Below are 16,765 nucleotides of genomic sequence, written 5' to 3'. Positions count from 1 at the left end.
ATTGTCTAGAAACACGTACCATGTTTTCTCTTGCTAATCCAGGTTTGTCATCTGATTTCCAAGGAGTCTGGTTGTAGCCATCTCCACCAGACTCCAGGATATTTCCCCATATCCTTGTTGAGGCTACCAGCAGGAACACGGAGCACCTCACATGTCTTTCAGAAACAATAGGTTTTTGCCTTACCGCTGCAATTTGTCACATCTTTTTCGGCGACCTGACCAAATCCACATAGAAATGTGTGTTTTAGATCTGTCATTCTCATTTAAAGCAAGTCTAATAATGTCACGTTCCTGACCTTATTTCCTTTGTTTAGTCTTTGTTTAGTTGGTCAGGACGTGAGCTGGGTGGGTGTAGTCTATGTTATGTGTTTCTATGTTTAGGTTGTCATTTGGCCTGATATGGTTTTCAATCAGAGGCAGGTGTTTTACGTTGTCTCTGATTGGGAACCATATTAAGGTAGGCTGTTTTCACTGTTTGTCACGTTCCTGACCTTATTTCCTTTGTTTAGTCTGGTTTAGTTGGTCAGGACGTGAGATGGGTGGGCATTCTATGTTAGGTGTTTCTAAGTTGGGTTCATTGTCAACTAGCCTGATATGGTTCTCAATCAGGGCAGGTGTTTTACGTTTCCTCTGATTGAGAACCATATTAAGGTAGGCTGTTCTCACTGTTTGTTTGTGGGTGATTGTTGCTGTGTCTGTGTTTGTTTCACCACACGGTACTGTTTCCTTTCGTTCGTTCTTTCATTTTGTTCCTGTTCGTGCGTTCATGTGTTGTGTTCTCAAGTTCAGGTCTGTTAACGTCGTTTATTATTTTGTAGTTTGTTTAACTTCTAACGAGTCACAACCCGGGATCCGGGATCCCCCCATCAAAAAAGCTGACTAGCATAGCCTAGCCTAAAGCGACAGGGATACCATATAATAAAATGTTCATGAAATCACAAGTCCAAGACACCAATTGAAAGATAAACATTTTGTGAATCCAGCCATCATTTTGTTTTTTAAAAATGTTTCACAGGGAAAACACAATATGTATTTATATTAGCTAACCACGATAGCAAAAGACCCAACTTTTTTTTCCACCATTTTTTTACTGCATAGGTAGCTATCACCAATTCGACCAAATAAAGATATAAATAGTCACTTCTAGAACGCTTGGTTCTAGAAGACCAGAGGATTCAGTGGTGTCTTGTTTACCTGCAGGCCACCCTCTTGGTTCTAGAAGACCAGAGGATTCAGTGGTGTCTTGTTTACCTGCAGGCCAACCTCTTGGTTCTAGAAGACCAGAGGATTCAGTGGTGTCTTGTTTACCTGCAGGCCACCCTCTTGGTTCTAGAAGACCAGAGGATTCAGTGGTGTCTTGTTTACCTGCAGGTCACCCTCTTGGTTCTAGAAGACCAGAGGATTCAGTGGTGTCTTGTTTACCTGCAGGACACCCTCTTGGTTCTAGAAGACCAGAGGATCCAGTGGTGTCTTGTTTACCTGCAGGTCACCCTCTTGGTTCTAGAAGACCAGAGGATTCAGTGGTGTCTTGTTTACCTGCAGGACACCCTCTTGGTTCTAGAAGACCAGAGGATTCAGTGGTGTCTTGTTTACCTGCAGGACACCCTCTTGGTTCTAGAAGATCAGAGGATCCAGTGGTGTCTTGTTTACCTGCAGGACACCCTCTTGGTTCGAGAAGACTAGAGGATTCAGTGGTGTCTTGTTTACCTGCAGGTCACCCTCTTGGTTCTAGAAGACCAGAGGATTCAGTGGTGTCTTGTTTACCTGCAGGACACCCTCTTGGTTCTAGAAGATCAGAGGATCCAGTGGTGTCTTGTTTACCTGCAGGACACCCTCTTGGTTCTAGAAGACTAGAGGATTCAGTGGTGTCTTGTTTACCTGCAGGTCACCCTCTTGGTGTCTTAAACTTTGCATCTGCTCTGTTCTTCAAGTAAATGTTTTATTGTTTAAAGTCGTCCTTGTGCATAGAGTTGTAAGGCTTTTTAATACTGATAGCAACAACAATCAGACTACAGACAGACAGGTTGTTTACTATGACTGGATGAAGGGATGCAGTGTTGAAGGCTTCCTTTAGGTCTCCTGGTCTCTTGGGATTTAAACTGTGAATACAGAGAGATAGTCCTAACCATTCAATCAATGTACACAACAAAAAGTAATCATTAACACTATACTGAGTGGAGACTCTTATAATACAATATAATATAATGACTAGAATATAATAAGATGCCTGTCACCTTGACAGTGTGTCTCTATACCTCTCAGTCTCTAAACCACTAGGATACCTGTCACCTTGACAGTGTGTCTCTATACCTCTCAGTCTCTAAACCACTAGGATACCTGTCACCTTGACAGTGTGTCTCTATACCTCTCAGTCTCTAAACCACTAGGATACCTGTCACCTTGACAGTGTGTCTCTCTACCTTTACATTTAAGTCATTTAGCAGACGCTCTTATCCAGAGCGACTTACAAATTGGAAAGTTCATACATATTCATCCTGGTCCCCCCGTGGGGAATGAACCCACAACCCTGGCGTTGCAAGCGCCATGCTCTACCAACTGAGCCACACGGGACCTACCTCTCAGTCTCTAAACCACTAGGATACCTGTCACCTTGACAGTGTGTCTCTGTACCTCTCAGTCTCTAAACCACTAGGATACCTGTCACCTTGACAGTGTGTCTCTATACCTCTCAGTCTCTAAACCACTAGGATACCTGTCACCTTGACAGTGTGTCTCTATACCTCTCAGTCTCTGAAGACACCCAGCCATGGTCAGGATTATTAGAGCAGCTTTTCCTGCAGAAAGCCAGTTTCATTTCATCTGGTTTCAGAGATAATGTATTGTATATGTCCATAACCCCGTCCACCTATAAGATGTGGGGATCTGTATGACTAAGAAGAGATACAAAGAACTCTGATTGTAAAACGTCTTCTCTTTTTAGTCCTAGATATGTCTAGGGTTACTGCTGAATGTAGTACCTCTAACCCTGACCCTAGACCTAACAGTAATAACCACCCTGTAATGTAAAGTATTACCTCATTCTCAATGATCACTCAATACATACAGTATTCATTTCACCTACAGTACATTGTATCAATATCAAGTTCCCTCCTCATTACAACCACGTATTAATTATTATAGACAATTATAATCAGTGTTATAACACATACGTGTATTATAAGGCATTATAAAGGTCATTAAAATAATTATAATTTGTACTTCATAGAAACTGTTACCCTTCATATATTCTAACCACTATATTTAATATTAAGGGTCCTAACCTAGGAACTAAAATATGTCTCTCCTTCTCGACGTTGCATGCAGTTCTCTCTCCCTCTCTCTAACCCCTCCCTCCCTCTCTCTAACCCCTCCCTCCCTCCCTCCTTCCCTCCCTCTAAACTCACCTATCTGGCAAAACCAGAAAGTCCATACCTCCCAAAAACTCTCTTCTGTGGAAACAAAACTGATCTGAGTCTCTGTGTCGTCTGTCTGTGTGAGAGTGAACAACAGTCAAAATGGCTCAGCAGGGAGTTCTGCTGGACCAGGACCAGTTCTGTTGTTCTGTCTGTCTGGATCTACTGAAGGAGCCAGTCACCATCCCCTGTGGACACAGTTACTGTAGGATCTGTATTGAGGGCTGCTGGGATCAGGATGTTCTGAAAGGGGTCTATAGCTGTCCTCAGTGCAGAGAGACCTTCACTCCAAGGCCTAATCTGAGGAAAAATAACATGTTGGCTGATATGGTGGAGAAACTGAGGAAGACAGGACTCCAGGCTGCTCCCCCTCCTGCTCTGTGCTATGCTGGACCTGGAGATGTGGCGTGTGATTTCTGCACTGGGACCAGAAAGCAGAAAGCCCTCATGTCCTGTCTGGCATGTCTGGTATCTTACTGTGAGACTCACCTCCAACCTCACTATGAATTTCCTGCTTTGAAGAAGCACAAGCTGGTCAAAGCCACCGCACAACTACAGGAGAAGATCTGCTCTCATCATGACAAACTGCTGGAGGTTTACTGTCGTACCGAACAGCAGTGTATCTGTCTGCTGTGTGTGATGGATGAACATAAAGGCCATGATACAGTGTCAGCTGCAGCAGAGAGGACTGAGAAACAGGTAAGACCAGAACAACTTGTTGGTTACTGTCTGATAAACAAAGAATTAAAGATACAGTAGGAACTAAATCTGTTTGAATATGAGATCATTCAAGTTAAATTGATCAAGGGCAGAACAAATATGAACACAAACCTTGATTGTATAGAAATGTTAACCCAGATTCTTCAAATATATCATCATTTTATAAAGCCTGTTAGGTTCTGAAGAGACAGAGTAAAAACTCAAACCAAGTTTATTCACCCACTGGGTCATACAGCTGCAAAGACAATGTATGATTACACAATAACATATATTTATAACCTCATACTAGGCAGGATCAACTCCTTACACATCTAGACAGCCAATACATCTCTGTTGCTAGGCAGGACCAACTCCTTACACATCTAGACAGCCAATACATCTCTGTTGCTAGGCAGGACCAACTCCTTACACATCTAGACAGCCAATACATCTCTGTTGCTAGGCAGGACCAACTCCTTACACATCTAGACAGCCAATACATCTCTGTTGCTAGGCAGGATCAACTCCTTACACATCTAGACAGCCAATACATCTCTGTTGCTAGGCAGGACCAACTCCTTACACATCTAGACAGCCAATACATCTCTGTTGCTAGGCAGGACCAACTCCTTACACATCTAGACAGCCAATACATCTCTGTTGCTAGGCAGGAACTGAATTGGTTCCTCTCACTGGTGTAGTCATGGCCCTGTCTGATGCTTAAACCTTTGTGGGTGTGGACGTGTATGTGTGTGAGATAGGACTGTAGTATGAGGGTCGTTATGGTGGCTTGACCTCGAGACGAATTACTCGCTCCTCCCTAGTTCTGCAGCTGGCCTGCCTTGTCAGAGACTAACTAGACTGTTAAATGCCTGGCTGCTCCGTAGTTCTGCAGCTGGCCTGTCTTATCATAGACTAACTAGACTGTTAAATTCCTCGCTCCTCCCTAGTTCTGCAGCTGGCCTGTCTTATCAGAGACTGAAACTAGACTGTTGAATTCCTGACTCCTCCCTAGTTCTGCAGCTGGACTGCCTTATCAGAGACTAACTAGACTGTTGAATTCCTGACTCCTCCCTAGTAATGCAGCTGGCCTGCCTTATCAGAGACTAACTAGTCTGTTGAATTCCTGTCTCCTCCCTAGTTCTGCAGCTGGCCTGTCTTATCATAGATTAACTAGACTGTTGAATTCCTGTCTCCTCCCTAGTAATGCAGCTGGCCTGCCTTATCAGAGACTAACTAGTCTGTTGAATTCCTGTCTCCTCCCTAGTTCTGCAGCTGGCCTGTCTTATCATAGACTAACTAGACTGTTGAATTCCTGACTCCTCCCTATTTCTGCAGCTGGCCTGCCTTATCAGAGACTGAAACTAGTTGCCCTTTGTCTCCCTCTTTAGGAACATTGATATTCAACAATAACATGTTTGAACAGAATATTTCAGCACTTCCCCTTGTCTCTCTCAGTAACTTTCCATACACCCAGTTCCTATCCACCCGTCATTGACCCCAACATATACATTCCTTATACATGTAAAGTCATTAGTACGTTATAATATGGTAACATCAATAAGTATATTTCTAGCTAGAATCCAACAAGTCAAACAGCATTATCATTAGTTATCAAACACCATTATAATTCATCATCAAACACCATTATCATTAGTTATCAAACACCATTATCATTCGTCATCAAACACCATTATCATTAGTTATCAAACACCATTATCATTCGTTATCAAACACCCAATCAACTCTCTGTTTTGTGTACTGTTAAAACTATAATCATTCACATGACTACATAATGATATAATTTCAGACAGACACTTTGTATCCCTATCTTCTATGGGTCCTATGTCACATTACTATACTATTGATCTACTGGACTAATAAAGCTTGATAGCTCATTGAAGAGTGATTCTCCACAGAGGCAGCTGGGGATGAGTCAGCAGAAGGTCCAGCAGAGATTCCAGGAGAGAGAGAAGGAGCTGAAGGAGCTCCAACAGGCTGTGGAGTCTTTCAAGGTGAGTATTGTTGAGCAGAGGAGACACACCATTTCACTTCTCTCCTCCAGTCAGAGAGAGAGAGAGGGGTCCCTATCCAATCCCACTGACCCCACTGTTGGGAACAGGCTTTCTGGACCCCTTTCAGAGAATAGACTGGTTCATGTAACTGACGGGATATGAACCCAGGTCTACCGTGGGAGAAACCAACATCTTGACCGTTACACCAAGAGGACATTCCCTATTGGACCGACACTGATTTAGAAGTAGCAGGCGGGGCGACCTCATCACATAACCATGAGTAACCATGACTGACTCATGTCCCCTATACATTAACATGGAGCTCTCTCTCAATTCAATTCAAAGATCTTTATTGGCATGGGAAACATATCTTTACTATGCCAAAGCAAGTGAAGTAGATAATAAACAATCATGAATGAACAGTAAACATTACACAATATTTAATTTTAAAAGAATAGAGACATTTCAAATATTATAATTCAAGTGCAAACAGAGTGAGTCGTGCGCCAGACTGAGTTCTGGAGGTGAAATGGAAATGAATGAGGGAGAGTTAAGTGAGGTAGAAGGTGTGGTGAAGAGTTCAGAACCAGAGAAGTATTTGGTCATACGAGATTTGACTTCAGAAGAGTTCCAGGGTGTGTTGAGTGGTGGTGTCCCGTCCTCCCAGGTCGTTGGCATGGTGCAGGAGCAGATAGGGTCAAAGTAGTGGAATGGGGTAGTGGGTTTTTAATGAGTGTAGGGTTAGTTGGCATGGTGCAGGAGCAGATAGGGTCAAAGTAGTGGAATGGGGTAGTGGGTTTTTAATGAGTGTAGGGTTAGTTGGCATGGTGCAGGAGCAGATAGGGTCAAAGTAGTGGAATGGGGTAGTGGGTTTTTAATGAGTGTAGGGTTAGTTGGCATGGTGCAGGAGCAGATAGGGTCAAAGTAGTGGAATGGGGTAGTGGGTTTTTAATGAGTGTAGGTTTAGTTGGAAGGGTGTTACTTAGTATTATCATAATTTCCCTTTTTCCCATTTTGTATCACAAAGTAAAATAGATTTATATTATAGTCCAGTTGGGGGTGGTAATGCAACATATTGGATGCCAACCACCGTTAAACTCCAAAGAAGAAGAAACGTTATATTATGTCTATGTACAGTGTTGTAACGATGTCTCTCTCTCTCTCATTCCATCACTTTCGTGGTAGTTGGTTGTGTGGGTCTCTGGTTATTAATGGGGTGCTGACAGACAATCGTTGATGGATATTTATAGAGCTCTGATCAGGACGACAATTGATTACAGGTGTATAGTTTATGGAACAGCAGCAAAGACTTGTCTTCAGAAGCTGGACAGAATCCAGTATATAGCTTTAAGGATATGTATTGGTGCATTTAAATCAACATCTGTATATGTCTTACTAGTGGAGGCAGGTGAGATGCCTTTGGGTATACGGCATAATAAATTGTCATTAGCTTATTGGATTGAAAGGCTGTGAGGTTGACCATCCCACTGCTACTGTTCTAGGTGACTGTTGGGAATATACTAGTAGACAAGGCAGTGGTTTTGGTTGGACAGTTGTAGGTATCAATGTTATTATGGAGAATTGAAAGAATGGGTGTAGTAGTGAGATTCTGCTGGGTCCCAGCATATTCAGGTCTGGAAGAGATTAAATTGTAGACCAGTTAGCTGAAATAGTTTTGAAACAGTTTTAGTTTTGTTGTTTTCCCGTCAACCGTTCCATCGCATCTTAACCGTGTTACCGGGCGGGCACTAGGACCCGGGGGAGGCTGCCGGTAAGTTACAGTGTAACAGACGTTGTGAGCTAGCTAACGATAACGTTAACGGTGTCTTTTAAATTCGACGTTACATTTACATTTTAGTCATTTAGCAGACACTCTTATCCAGAGCCACTAGGGTTAAGTGCCTAATTCTGCCTAAAAAAGGCGATTTACAGATTTTTCACCTAGTCTGCTACTTAACACCAAGCGGTCCAGGAGGGGAGACAAGTTGTTATTTTCCAGTTCCGTCCTAAGAACAGGTTTTAGTGGTCAAATAAAAAGGGAGACATTTTTTGGTGCCATTTAGGGGAAATGGAATTCTAAGGATCATTCCAGTCAGAAGAGGCTCTGTGAAGGTTCGTTTCAATTCATTTGCTATGGCCTCGCTAGTGTTCCAGCTCAGACAACGTTCTTTGGCCGTTTGGACTCGTTCTATTGTCCAGCCTACTAGGACTCAGGGGGCAGAGGCTGGGTCTAGCTCTGCTATGGGGCAGGCTACTGGAAGGGGTACCAGGAGGGAGGAGAGTAGAGCAGGACCAAGAGGTGTTCTGTACCTGTCTGTCCAGGAGGGAGGAGAGTAGAGCAGGACCAAGAGGTGTTCTGTACCTGCCTGTCCAGGAGGGAGGAGAGTAGAGCAGGACCAAGAGGTGTTCTGTACCTGTCTGTCCAGGAGGGAGGAGAGGAGAGTAGAGCAGGACCAAGAGGTGTTCTGTACCTGTCTGTCCAGGAGGGAGGAGAGTAGAGCAGGACCAAGAGGTGTTCTGTACCTGTCTGTCCAGGAGGGAGGAGAGTAGAGCAGGACCAAGAGGTGTCCTGTACCTGTCTGTCCAGGAGGGAGGAGAGTAGAGCAGGACCAAGAGGTGTTCTGTACCTGTCTGTCCAGGAGGGAGGAGAGTAGAGCAGGACCAAGAGGTGTCCTGTACCTGTCTGTCCAGGAGGGAGGAGAGTAGAGCAGGACCAAGAGGTGTTCTGTACCTGTCTGTCCAGGAGGGGGGAGAGTAGAGCAGGACCAAGAGGTGTTCTGTACCTGTCTGTCCAGGAGGGAGGAGAGTAGAGTAGGACCAAGAGGTGTTCTGTACCTGTCTGTCCAGGAGGGAGGAGAGTAGAGCAGGACCAAGAGGTGTTCTGTACCTGTCTGTCCAGGAGGGAGGAGAGTAGAGCAGGACCAAGAGGTGTTCTGTACCTGTCTGTCCAGGAGGGAGGAGAGTAGAGCAGGACCAAGAGGTGTCCTGTACCTGTCTGTCCAGGAGGGAGGAGAGTAGAGCAGGACCAAGAGGTGTTCTGTACCTGTCTGTCCAGGAGGGAGGAGAGTAGAGCAGGACCAAGAGGTGTCCTGTACCTGTCTGTCCAGGAGGGAGGAGAGTAGAGCAGGACCAAGAGGTGTTCTGTACCTGTCTGTCCAGGAGGGAGGAGAGTAGAGCAGGACCAAGAGGTGTTCTGTACCTGTCTGTCCAGGAGGGAGGAGAGTAGAGCAGGACCAAGAGGTGTTCTGTACCTGTCTGTCCAGGAGGGAGGAGAGTAGAGCAGGACCAAGAGGTGTTCTGTACCTGTCTGTCCAGGAGGGAGGAGAGTAGAGCAGGACCAAGAGGTGTTCTGTACCTGTCTGTCCAGGAGGGAGGAGAGTAGAGCAGGACCAAGAGGTGTTCTGTACCTGTCTGTCCAGGAGGGAGGAGAGTAGAGCAGGACCAAGAGGTGTTCTGTACCTGTCTGTCCAGGAGGGAGGAGAGTAGAGCAGGACCAAGAGGTGTTCTGTACCTGTCTGTCCAGGAGGGAGGAGAGTAGAGCAGGACCAAGAGGTGTTCTGTACCTGTCTGTCCAGGAGGGGGGACAAGACCTGGTGGACCTGGAGAGCAGAGTGGCAGCGTTCTGACTCAATGAGGTGCAGAGACGCTACTGTACCTACTGTCTCTCTCTCTCGTTCTCTCTCTCTCTCTCTCTCTCTCTCTCTCTCTCTCTCAACAGCGCTCTGCACAGTCAGCAGTGGAGGACAGTGATCAGATCTTAACTGAGCTGATCCGCTCCATTGAGAGAAGGAGCTCTGAGGTGAAGGAGCTGATCAGAGCCCAAGAGAAGGCTCAAGTGAGTCAAGCTGAAGGACTCCTGGAGCAACTGAAGCAGGAGATAGCTGAGCTGAGGAAGAGAAGCACTGAGCTGGAGCAGCTCTCACACACAGAGGATCACATCCATTTCCTCCAGGTAACTAAACTGTCTTGTTAGATGTGATATGAAATTAACTTCATGTGAAACTATTCATCTCAATCATTATGTTGTCCTGTCTCTCTCTCTGTCTCTCTCTCTCCGTCCCTATCTCTCTCTCTCCGTCCCTATCTCTCTCTGTCTGTCCCTCTCTCTCTGTCCGTCCCTCTCTCTCTCTCTGTCCGTCCCTCTCTCTCTCTCTGTCTGTCCCTCTCTCTCTCTCTGTCCGTCCCTCTCTCTCTCTCTGTCCGTCCCTCTCTCTCTCTCTGTCCGTCCCTCTCTCTCTCTCTGTCCGTCCCTCTCTCTCTCTCTGTCCGCCCCTCTCTCTCCCTCTGTCCGTCCCTCTCTCTCTATGTCCGTCCCTCTCTCTCTCTGTCCGTCCCTCTCTCTCTATGTCCGTCCCTCTCTCTCTCTCTGTCCGTCCCTCTCTCTCTCTCTGTCCGTCCCTCTCTCTCTCTCTGTCCGTCCCTCTCTCTCTCTCTGTCCGTCCCTCTCTCTCTCTCTGTCCGTCCCTCTCTCTCTCTCTGTCCGTCCCTCTCTCTCTCTCTGTCCGTCCCTCTCTCTCTCTCTGTCCGCCCCTCTCTCTCCCTCTGTCCGTCCCTCTCTCTCTCTCTGTGTCCGTCCCTCTCTCTCTCTCTGTGTCCGTCCCTCTCTCTCTCTCACTGTTTGTCCCTCTCTCTCTCTCTCTGTCTGTCCCTCTCTCTTTCTGTCCGTCCCTCTCTCTCTCTGTCCCTCTCTCTCTCTCTCTGTCTGTCCGTCCCTCTCTCTCTCTGTCCGTCCCTCTCTCCATCTCTTTTCGTCCCTCTCTCTCTCTGTTCGTCCCTCTCACTCTCTGTCCGTCCCTCTCTCTCCCTCTGTCTCTGTTCCTCTGTCTCTTTATCTCTGTCTCTCTCTTTCTCTACCTCTGTCTGTCTCTGTCCCTCCCCCTTCTTTGTCCTTCTCTGTCCCTCTCTCTCTCTCTGTCCCTCTCTCTCTCTCTGTCCCTCTCTCTCTCTCTGTCCCTCTCTCTCTCTCTGTCCCTCTCTCTCTCTCTGTCCCCCTCGCTCTCTCTGTCCCCCTCTCTCTCTCTGTCCCCCTCTCTCTCTCTGTCCCTCTCTCTCTCTCTGTCCCTCTCTCTCTCTCTGTCCCTCTCTCTCTCTCTGTCCCTTTAACTCTCTGTCCCTTTAACTCTCTGTCCCTGTCTCTCTCTCTGTCTCTCTCTCTGTTCCTCTCTCTCTGTCTCTCTGTCTCTCTCTCTCTCTCTCTCTGTTCCTCTCTCTCTGTCTCTCTGTCTCTCTCTCTCTCTCTCTCTCTCTCTCTCTCTCTCTGTTCCTCTCTCTCTGTCTCTCTGTCTCTCTCTCTCTCTGTCTCTCTCTCTCTCTCTTGCTCTGTCCCTCTCTCTCCCCCTGTCTCTCTCTCCCCCTGTCTCTCTCTCTGTGTCTCTCTCTCTCTCTGTGTCTCTCTCTCTGTGTCTCTCTCTCTGTCTCTAACTCTCTCTCTGTGTCTCTCTCTCTCTGTGTCTCGCTCTCTCTGTGTCTCGCTCTCTCTGTGTCTCTCTCTCTCTGTGTCTCTCTCTCTCTCTCTCTATCTCTCTCTCTGTGTCTCTAACTCTCTCTCTGTGTCTCTCTCTCTCTGTGTCTCCCTCTCTCTGTGTCTCTCTCTCTATGTGTCTCTCTCTCTCTCTCTGGGTCTCTCTCTCTCTGTGTCTCGCTCTCTCTCTCCCCCTCTCTTTCTGTCCCTCTCTCTCTCTCTGTCCCTCTCTCTCTCTGGCCCTCTCTCTATCTCTCTGTCCCTCTCTCTCTCTCTGTCGCTCCCTCTCTCTGTCCCTCTCTCTCTCTCTGTCCTTCGCTCTCCCTCTCTCTCTGTCCCTCTCCCTCTCTCTGTGTGCCTCTCTCTCTCTGTCCCTCGCTCTCTCTCTCTCTCTCTCTATCCCTCTCTCTCTCTCTCTCTCTCTGTTCCCCTCTCTCTCTCTCTCTCTCTCTCTCTCTCTCTCTCTCTCTCTCTCTCTCTCTCTCTCTCTCTCTCTCTCTCTCTCTCTGTCTCTCTCTGTCTCTCTCTCTCTCTCTGTCTCTCTCTGTCTCTCTCTGTCTCTCTCTGTCTCTCTCTGTCTCTCTCTCTCGCTCTCCCCCTGTCTCTCTCTGTTCCTCTCTCTCTCCCTCTCTCTCTCCCTCTCTCTGTTCCTCTCTCTCTCCCTCTCTGTCTCTCTCTCTCTGTCTCTCTCTGTCTCTTTCTCTCTCTCTCTCTCTCTCTCTCTCTCTCTCTCTCTCTCTCTCTCTGTCTCTCTCTGTCTCTCTCTCTCTCTGTCTCTCTCTGTCTCTCTCTCTCTCTCTCTCTGTCCCCCTCTCTCTCTCTCTGTGTCTCACTCTCTCTCTCCAGAGTTATCAGTCTCTCTCCAGTATCAGTGTATCTTCAGACTTACCCAGCATCGTTGTCCGTCCTCTTCAGTACTTTGGAGATGTGAGTAAGACTGTGTCTGAACTGAGAGAGAAACTAGAAGACTTCCTTAAAGGAGAATGGACCAAGATCTCCACTACAGGTGTGTTGAAAACAATAAGAACATCAACTTTAGACCATTGAAAGTTCCCTACTAGTCATATACATGTGGAATATGGTCTGATGATAACATTCCCTCTCTCTGTCAATGTGTTTGTGTGTCTGTAGTGAATATAGTGGATGTTGTACTGCCTCCAGAGCCCAAGACCAGAGAACAGTTGTTACAATGTGAGTCTCTTTATTGTGAAGTAACTAACAGTCTCTTTTTACTGACACTCCTAACAATCCCTCTAGAAATATATAGCAATAGTAGATCTAATCAAAGACTGGGTATCTATCTGACTCCTCATATTTCTCTGATTTGATCTCTGCTGTGCTCTAATCAAAGACAGGGTAGATACAGTATCTGACTTAACTTATTGTTCTGACTCCCCTCATTGGTCTCTGCTCTTCTCCCAGATTCCTGTCAGCTCACACTGGACCCAAACACAGCACACACACACCTCTCTCTGTCTGAAGGGAACAGAAAGGTGAAACGTACAGACCAAGTCCAACCATATCCTGGTCATCCAGACAGATTCTCAAACCAGTACCAGGTTCTGTGTAGAGAGGGTCTGTCTGGACGCTGTTACTGGGAGGTGGAGTGGACTGGTAATGTTTTTACAGCAGTCTCATATAAAGACATCAGCAGAACAGAGACAGATGGTGGATTTGGATACAATAACAAGTCCTGGAGTTTACTGTACTATAGTGGTGATTATTGTTTCATACACAATGATGTTGAGACTAAAGTATCAGGCCCTCAGTCCTCCAGAGTAGGAGTGTACCTGGATCACAAGGCAGGTACTCTGTCCTTCTACAGTGTCTCTGACACAATGACCCTCCTCCACAGAGTCCAGACCACATTCACTCAGACCCTCTATCCTGGGTTTAGGATCTATTATGGTACTGCTGAGCTGGTTAAACTGTAGTAGGGTCCACATAGATACTAGTCATGCTGGTGTAGTCTATAGCTGAGCTGGTTAAACTGTAGTAGGGTCCACATAGATACTAGTCATGCTGGTGTAGTCTATAGCTGAGCTGGTTAAACTGTAGTAGGGTCCACATAGATACTAGTCATGCTGGTGTAGTCTATAGCTGAGCTGGTTAAACTGTAGTAGGGTCCACATAGATACTAGTCATGCTGGTGTAGTCTATAGCTGAGCTGGTTAAACTGTAGTAGGGTCCACATAGATACTAGTCATGCTGGTGTAGTCTACAGCTGAGCTGGTTAAACTGTAGTAGGGTCCACATAGATACTAGTCATGCTGGTGTAGTCGATAGCTGAGCTGGTTAAACTGTAGTAGGGTCCACATAGATACTAGTCATGCTGGTGTAGTCTATAGCTGAGCTGGTTAAACTGTAGTAGGGTCCACATAGATACTAGTCATGCTGGTGTAGTCTATAGCTGAGCTGGTTAAACTGTAGTAGGGTCCACATAGATACTAGTCATGCTGGTGTAGTCTATAGCTGAGCTGGTTAAACTGTAGTAGGGTCCACATAGATACTAGTCATGCTGGTGTAGTCTATAGCTGAGCTGGTTAAACTGTAGTAGGGTCCACATAGATACTAGTCATGCTGGTGTAGTCTATAGCTGAGCTGGTTAAACTGTAGTAGGGTCCACATAGATACTAGTCATGCTGGTGTAGTCTATAGCTGAGCTGGTTAAACTGTAGTAGGGTCCACATAGATACTAGTCATGCTGGTGGTGATGGTCCCCAGATGTGATGATTCATTCTGCTCTGTTTTATCTACAATGATTGAACTGATTTGATCTTCAGAAGATGTTATGAATTATAATTCAATGTTTTCATATTTTTGTAATTGCAATGTTTTAATCTTGTACATTTCCATGAATCATGATGTCTGGTGTTGATGTATATTGGTTGTCATTCAGAACCATTGATATGTTTTCTCAGTTGGTTCTCTGTCTCTATGTAATTCTCCTCAGTATCATTGATCAGCTTGTTGGTCCTAATTGATGTGTTCTCTGTCACCTGGAGCTGCATGGAAAATGGTCCAGGAACTAAAGGACAATTCAGGACTAGTCAGCCCACTACAAGCTGGTATCACTTACTTTCTACTAAACTATATGGACTGGTTTCCCAGACACAGATTAATCCTAGTCCTGGACTAAAAAGTATGTTCAATGTAGATGTCCAGGAAACCGGCCCTAAATGTGTCATCTTTCATCCTCCCATACTGCTCAGTCCAGCAACATTAAACCTGTCCAGCAGGTGGTGCTATTGACCAAACAATAAAACCAGCAGATATCTTGACTTGCCACTCAGTATATCAGTAATGTTCAGAATAGTACTTTAATATCATTGGAGATTGATGGTCTTTTTAATCCACTATCCAGAGTCAGGAACAGATGAAGTTAGGTCTGCTACTGTTCAGTGATTAAATATGATTTATGGTGATGGGAAATAATAAAAAACACTAAACTTCATCTAGTAATAGTTTTCCTTTGTTATTTATTCCAAGGTGTGTCTTTAACTTGTAACTGTATTGTGTGGAGGTGAGCTAGTGGTGTGGCTGATAGAATAGAATGAAAAGGGAGGAGGGGAGGAAGAGGGGAGGAGTGAAGGGCTGTTCAAGAAACCAGATGAGGAAGAGGAAGATGTTTAGGGGAATTACTGTCGCTGTTCCAAATGGTTCCCTATTCCCTACGTAGTGCACTACGGTGCTTCTGACCAGGTCTAAAGTAGTGTTCTACGTAGGGAATAGGGTGTAGATTTATTACAATATCATGCTTTAGTGTTTGGCACAAAAATATATTAGATCTCCACCCCCCCCACTTCCTGTCTGTCATCCCCCAGTTCTGTTAAGACTTCCTCTCATTGAACTGGGCTTCATTCTAAATGGTCACTTTGTATTGATAGTCCATACTGGTCTTTACTATGGTTCTACATACAGTACCTGTATTGATAGTCCATACTGGACTTTACTATGGTTCTACATACAGTACCTGTATTGATAGTCCATACTGGTCTTTACTATGGTTCCACATACAGTACCTGTATTGATAGTCCATACTGGTCTTACTATGGTTCTACATACAGTACCTGTATTGATAGTCCATACTGGTCTTTACTATGGTTCTACATACAGTACCTGTATTGATAGTCCATACTGGGCTTTACTATGGTTCTACATACAGTATCTGTATTGATAGTCCATACTGGGCTTTACTATGGTTCTACATACAGTACCTGTATTGATAGTCCATACTGGTCTTTACTATGGTTCTACATACAGTACCTGTATTGATAGTCCATACTGGTCTTTACTATGGTTCTACATACAGTATCTGTATTGATAGTCCATACTGGTCTTTACTATGGTTCTACATACAGTATCTGTATTGATAGTCCATACTGGTCTTTACTATGGTTCTACATACAGTACCTGTATTGATAGTCCATACTGGTCTTTACTATGGTTCTACATACAGTACCTGTATTGATAGTCCATACTGGTCTTTACTATGGTTCTACATACAGTACCTGTATTGATAGTCCATACTGGTCTTTACTATGGTTCTACATACAGTACCTGTATTGATAGTCCATACTGGTCTTTACTATGGTTCTACATACAGTACCTGTATTGATAGTCCATACTGGTCTTTACTATGGTTCTACATACAGTACCTGTATTGATAGTCCATACAGGACTTTACTATGGTTCTACATATAGTACCTGTATTGATGAGGGCCTCATCATCCGGCTGCACAAAGAAAGCCAGGGACTGCAGTGTGCTCCAGTCTCCAGCAGGGGGCAGTAAAAGCCTATGGACCTGAAAGGGACTGCAGTGTGCTCCAGTCTCCAGCAGGGGGCAGTAAAACCCTATGGACCTGAAAGGGACTGCAGTGTGCTCCAGTCTCCAGCAGGGGGCAGTAAAACCCTATGGACCTGAAAGGGACTGCAGTGTGCTCCAGTCTCCAGCAGGGGGCAGTAAAACCCTATGGACCTGAAAGGGACTGCAGTGTGCTCCAGTCTCCAGCAGGGGGTAGTAAAACCCTATGGACCTGAAAGGGAAAGTGAGGAGTTAAAATCAAAGGTGAATTTACATTGATGTTTCCACGGAGACCTGAATCATATCCAAGAGGCACCAAACTGAAGAAAATCAACTGAAACAGGGAGGGACTAACTGAACTAAAATAATTATG

General features: G+C 45.5%; 2 protein-coding genes across 4 annotated transcripts in view; one reads left to right on the top strand and one right to left on the bottom strand.

The window, feature by feature from the left end:
- The window catches only part of LOC139577454 (tripartite motif-containing protein 16-like), a 154,835-nt gene that overhangs the window by 68,242 nt on the left and 69,828 nt on the right, over window positions 1–16,765 (bottom strand). The gene's annotated exons all lie outside the window — the stretch shown is intronic.
- Window positions 3,453–16,765, top strand: part of LOC139577455 (tripartite motif-containing protein 16-like) — a 61,247-nt gene continuing 47,934 nt past the window's right edge. Inside the window, exons 1-6 of one of the 3 annotated variants that reach the window (XM_071404463.1) lie at window positions 3,453–4,112; window positions 6,032–6,127; window positions 9,846–10,079; window positions 12,435–12,594; window positions 12,720–12,779; window positions 13,011–13,081. In XM_071404463.1, coding sequence (XP_071260564.1) covers window positions 3,516–4,112; window positions 6,032–6,127; window positions 9,846–10,079; window positions 12,435–12,594; window positions 12,720–12,779; window positions 13,011–13,081 — 1,218 coding nt within the window. In that variant the 5' untranslated portion in view covers window positions 3,453–3,515. Of the gene's footprint in view, window positions 4,113–6,031; window positions 6,128–9,845; window positions 10,080–10,112; window positions 12,595–12,719; window positions 12,780–13,010; window positions 13,644–16,765 lie in introns of those variants that run through there. The other 2 variants (XM_071404461.1, XR_011675298.1) reach the window with 2 other exon arrangements.

Source organism: Salvelinus alpinus, chromosome 6 (genome assembly GCF_045679555.1).
Source record: "Salvelinus alpinus chromosome 6, SLU_Salpinus.1, whole genome shotgun sequence".
Classification (NCBI taxonomy): domain Eukaryota; kingdom Metazoa; phylum Chordata; class Actinopteri; order Salmoniformes; family Salmonidae; genus Salvelinus; species Salvelinus alpinus.
This window is presented reverse-complemented; position numbering and strand designations above follow the sequence as displayed.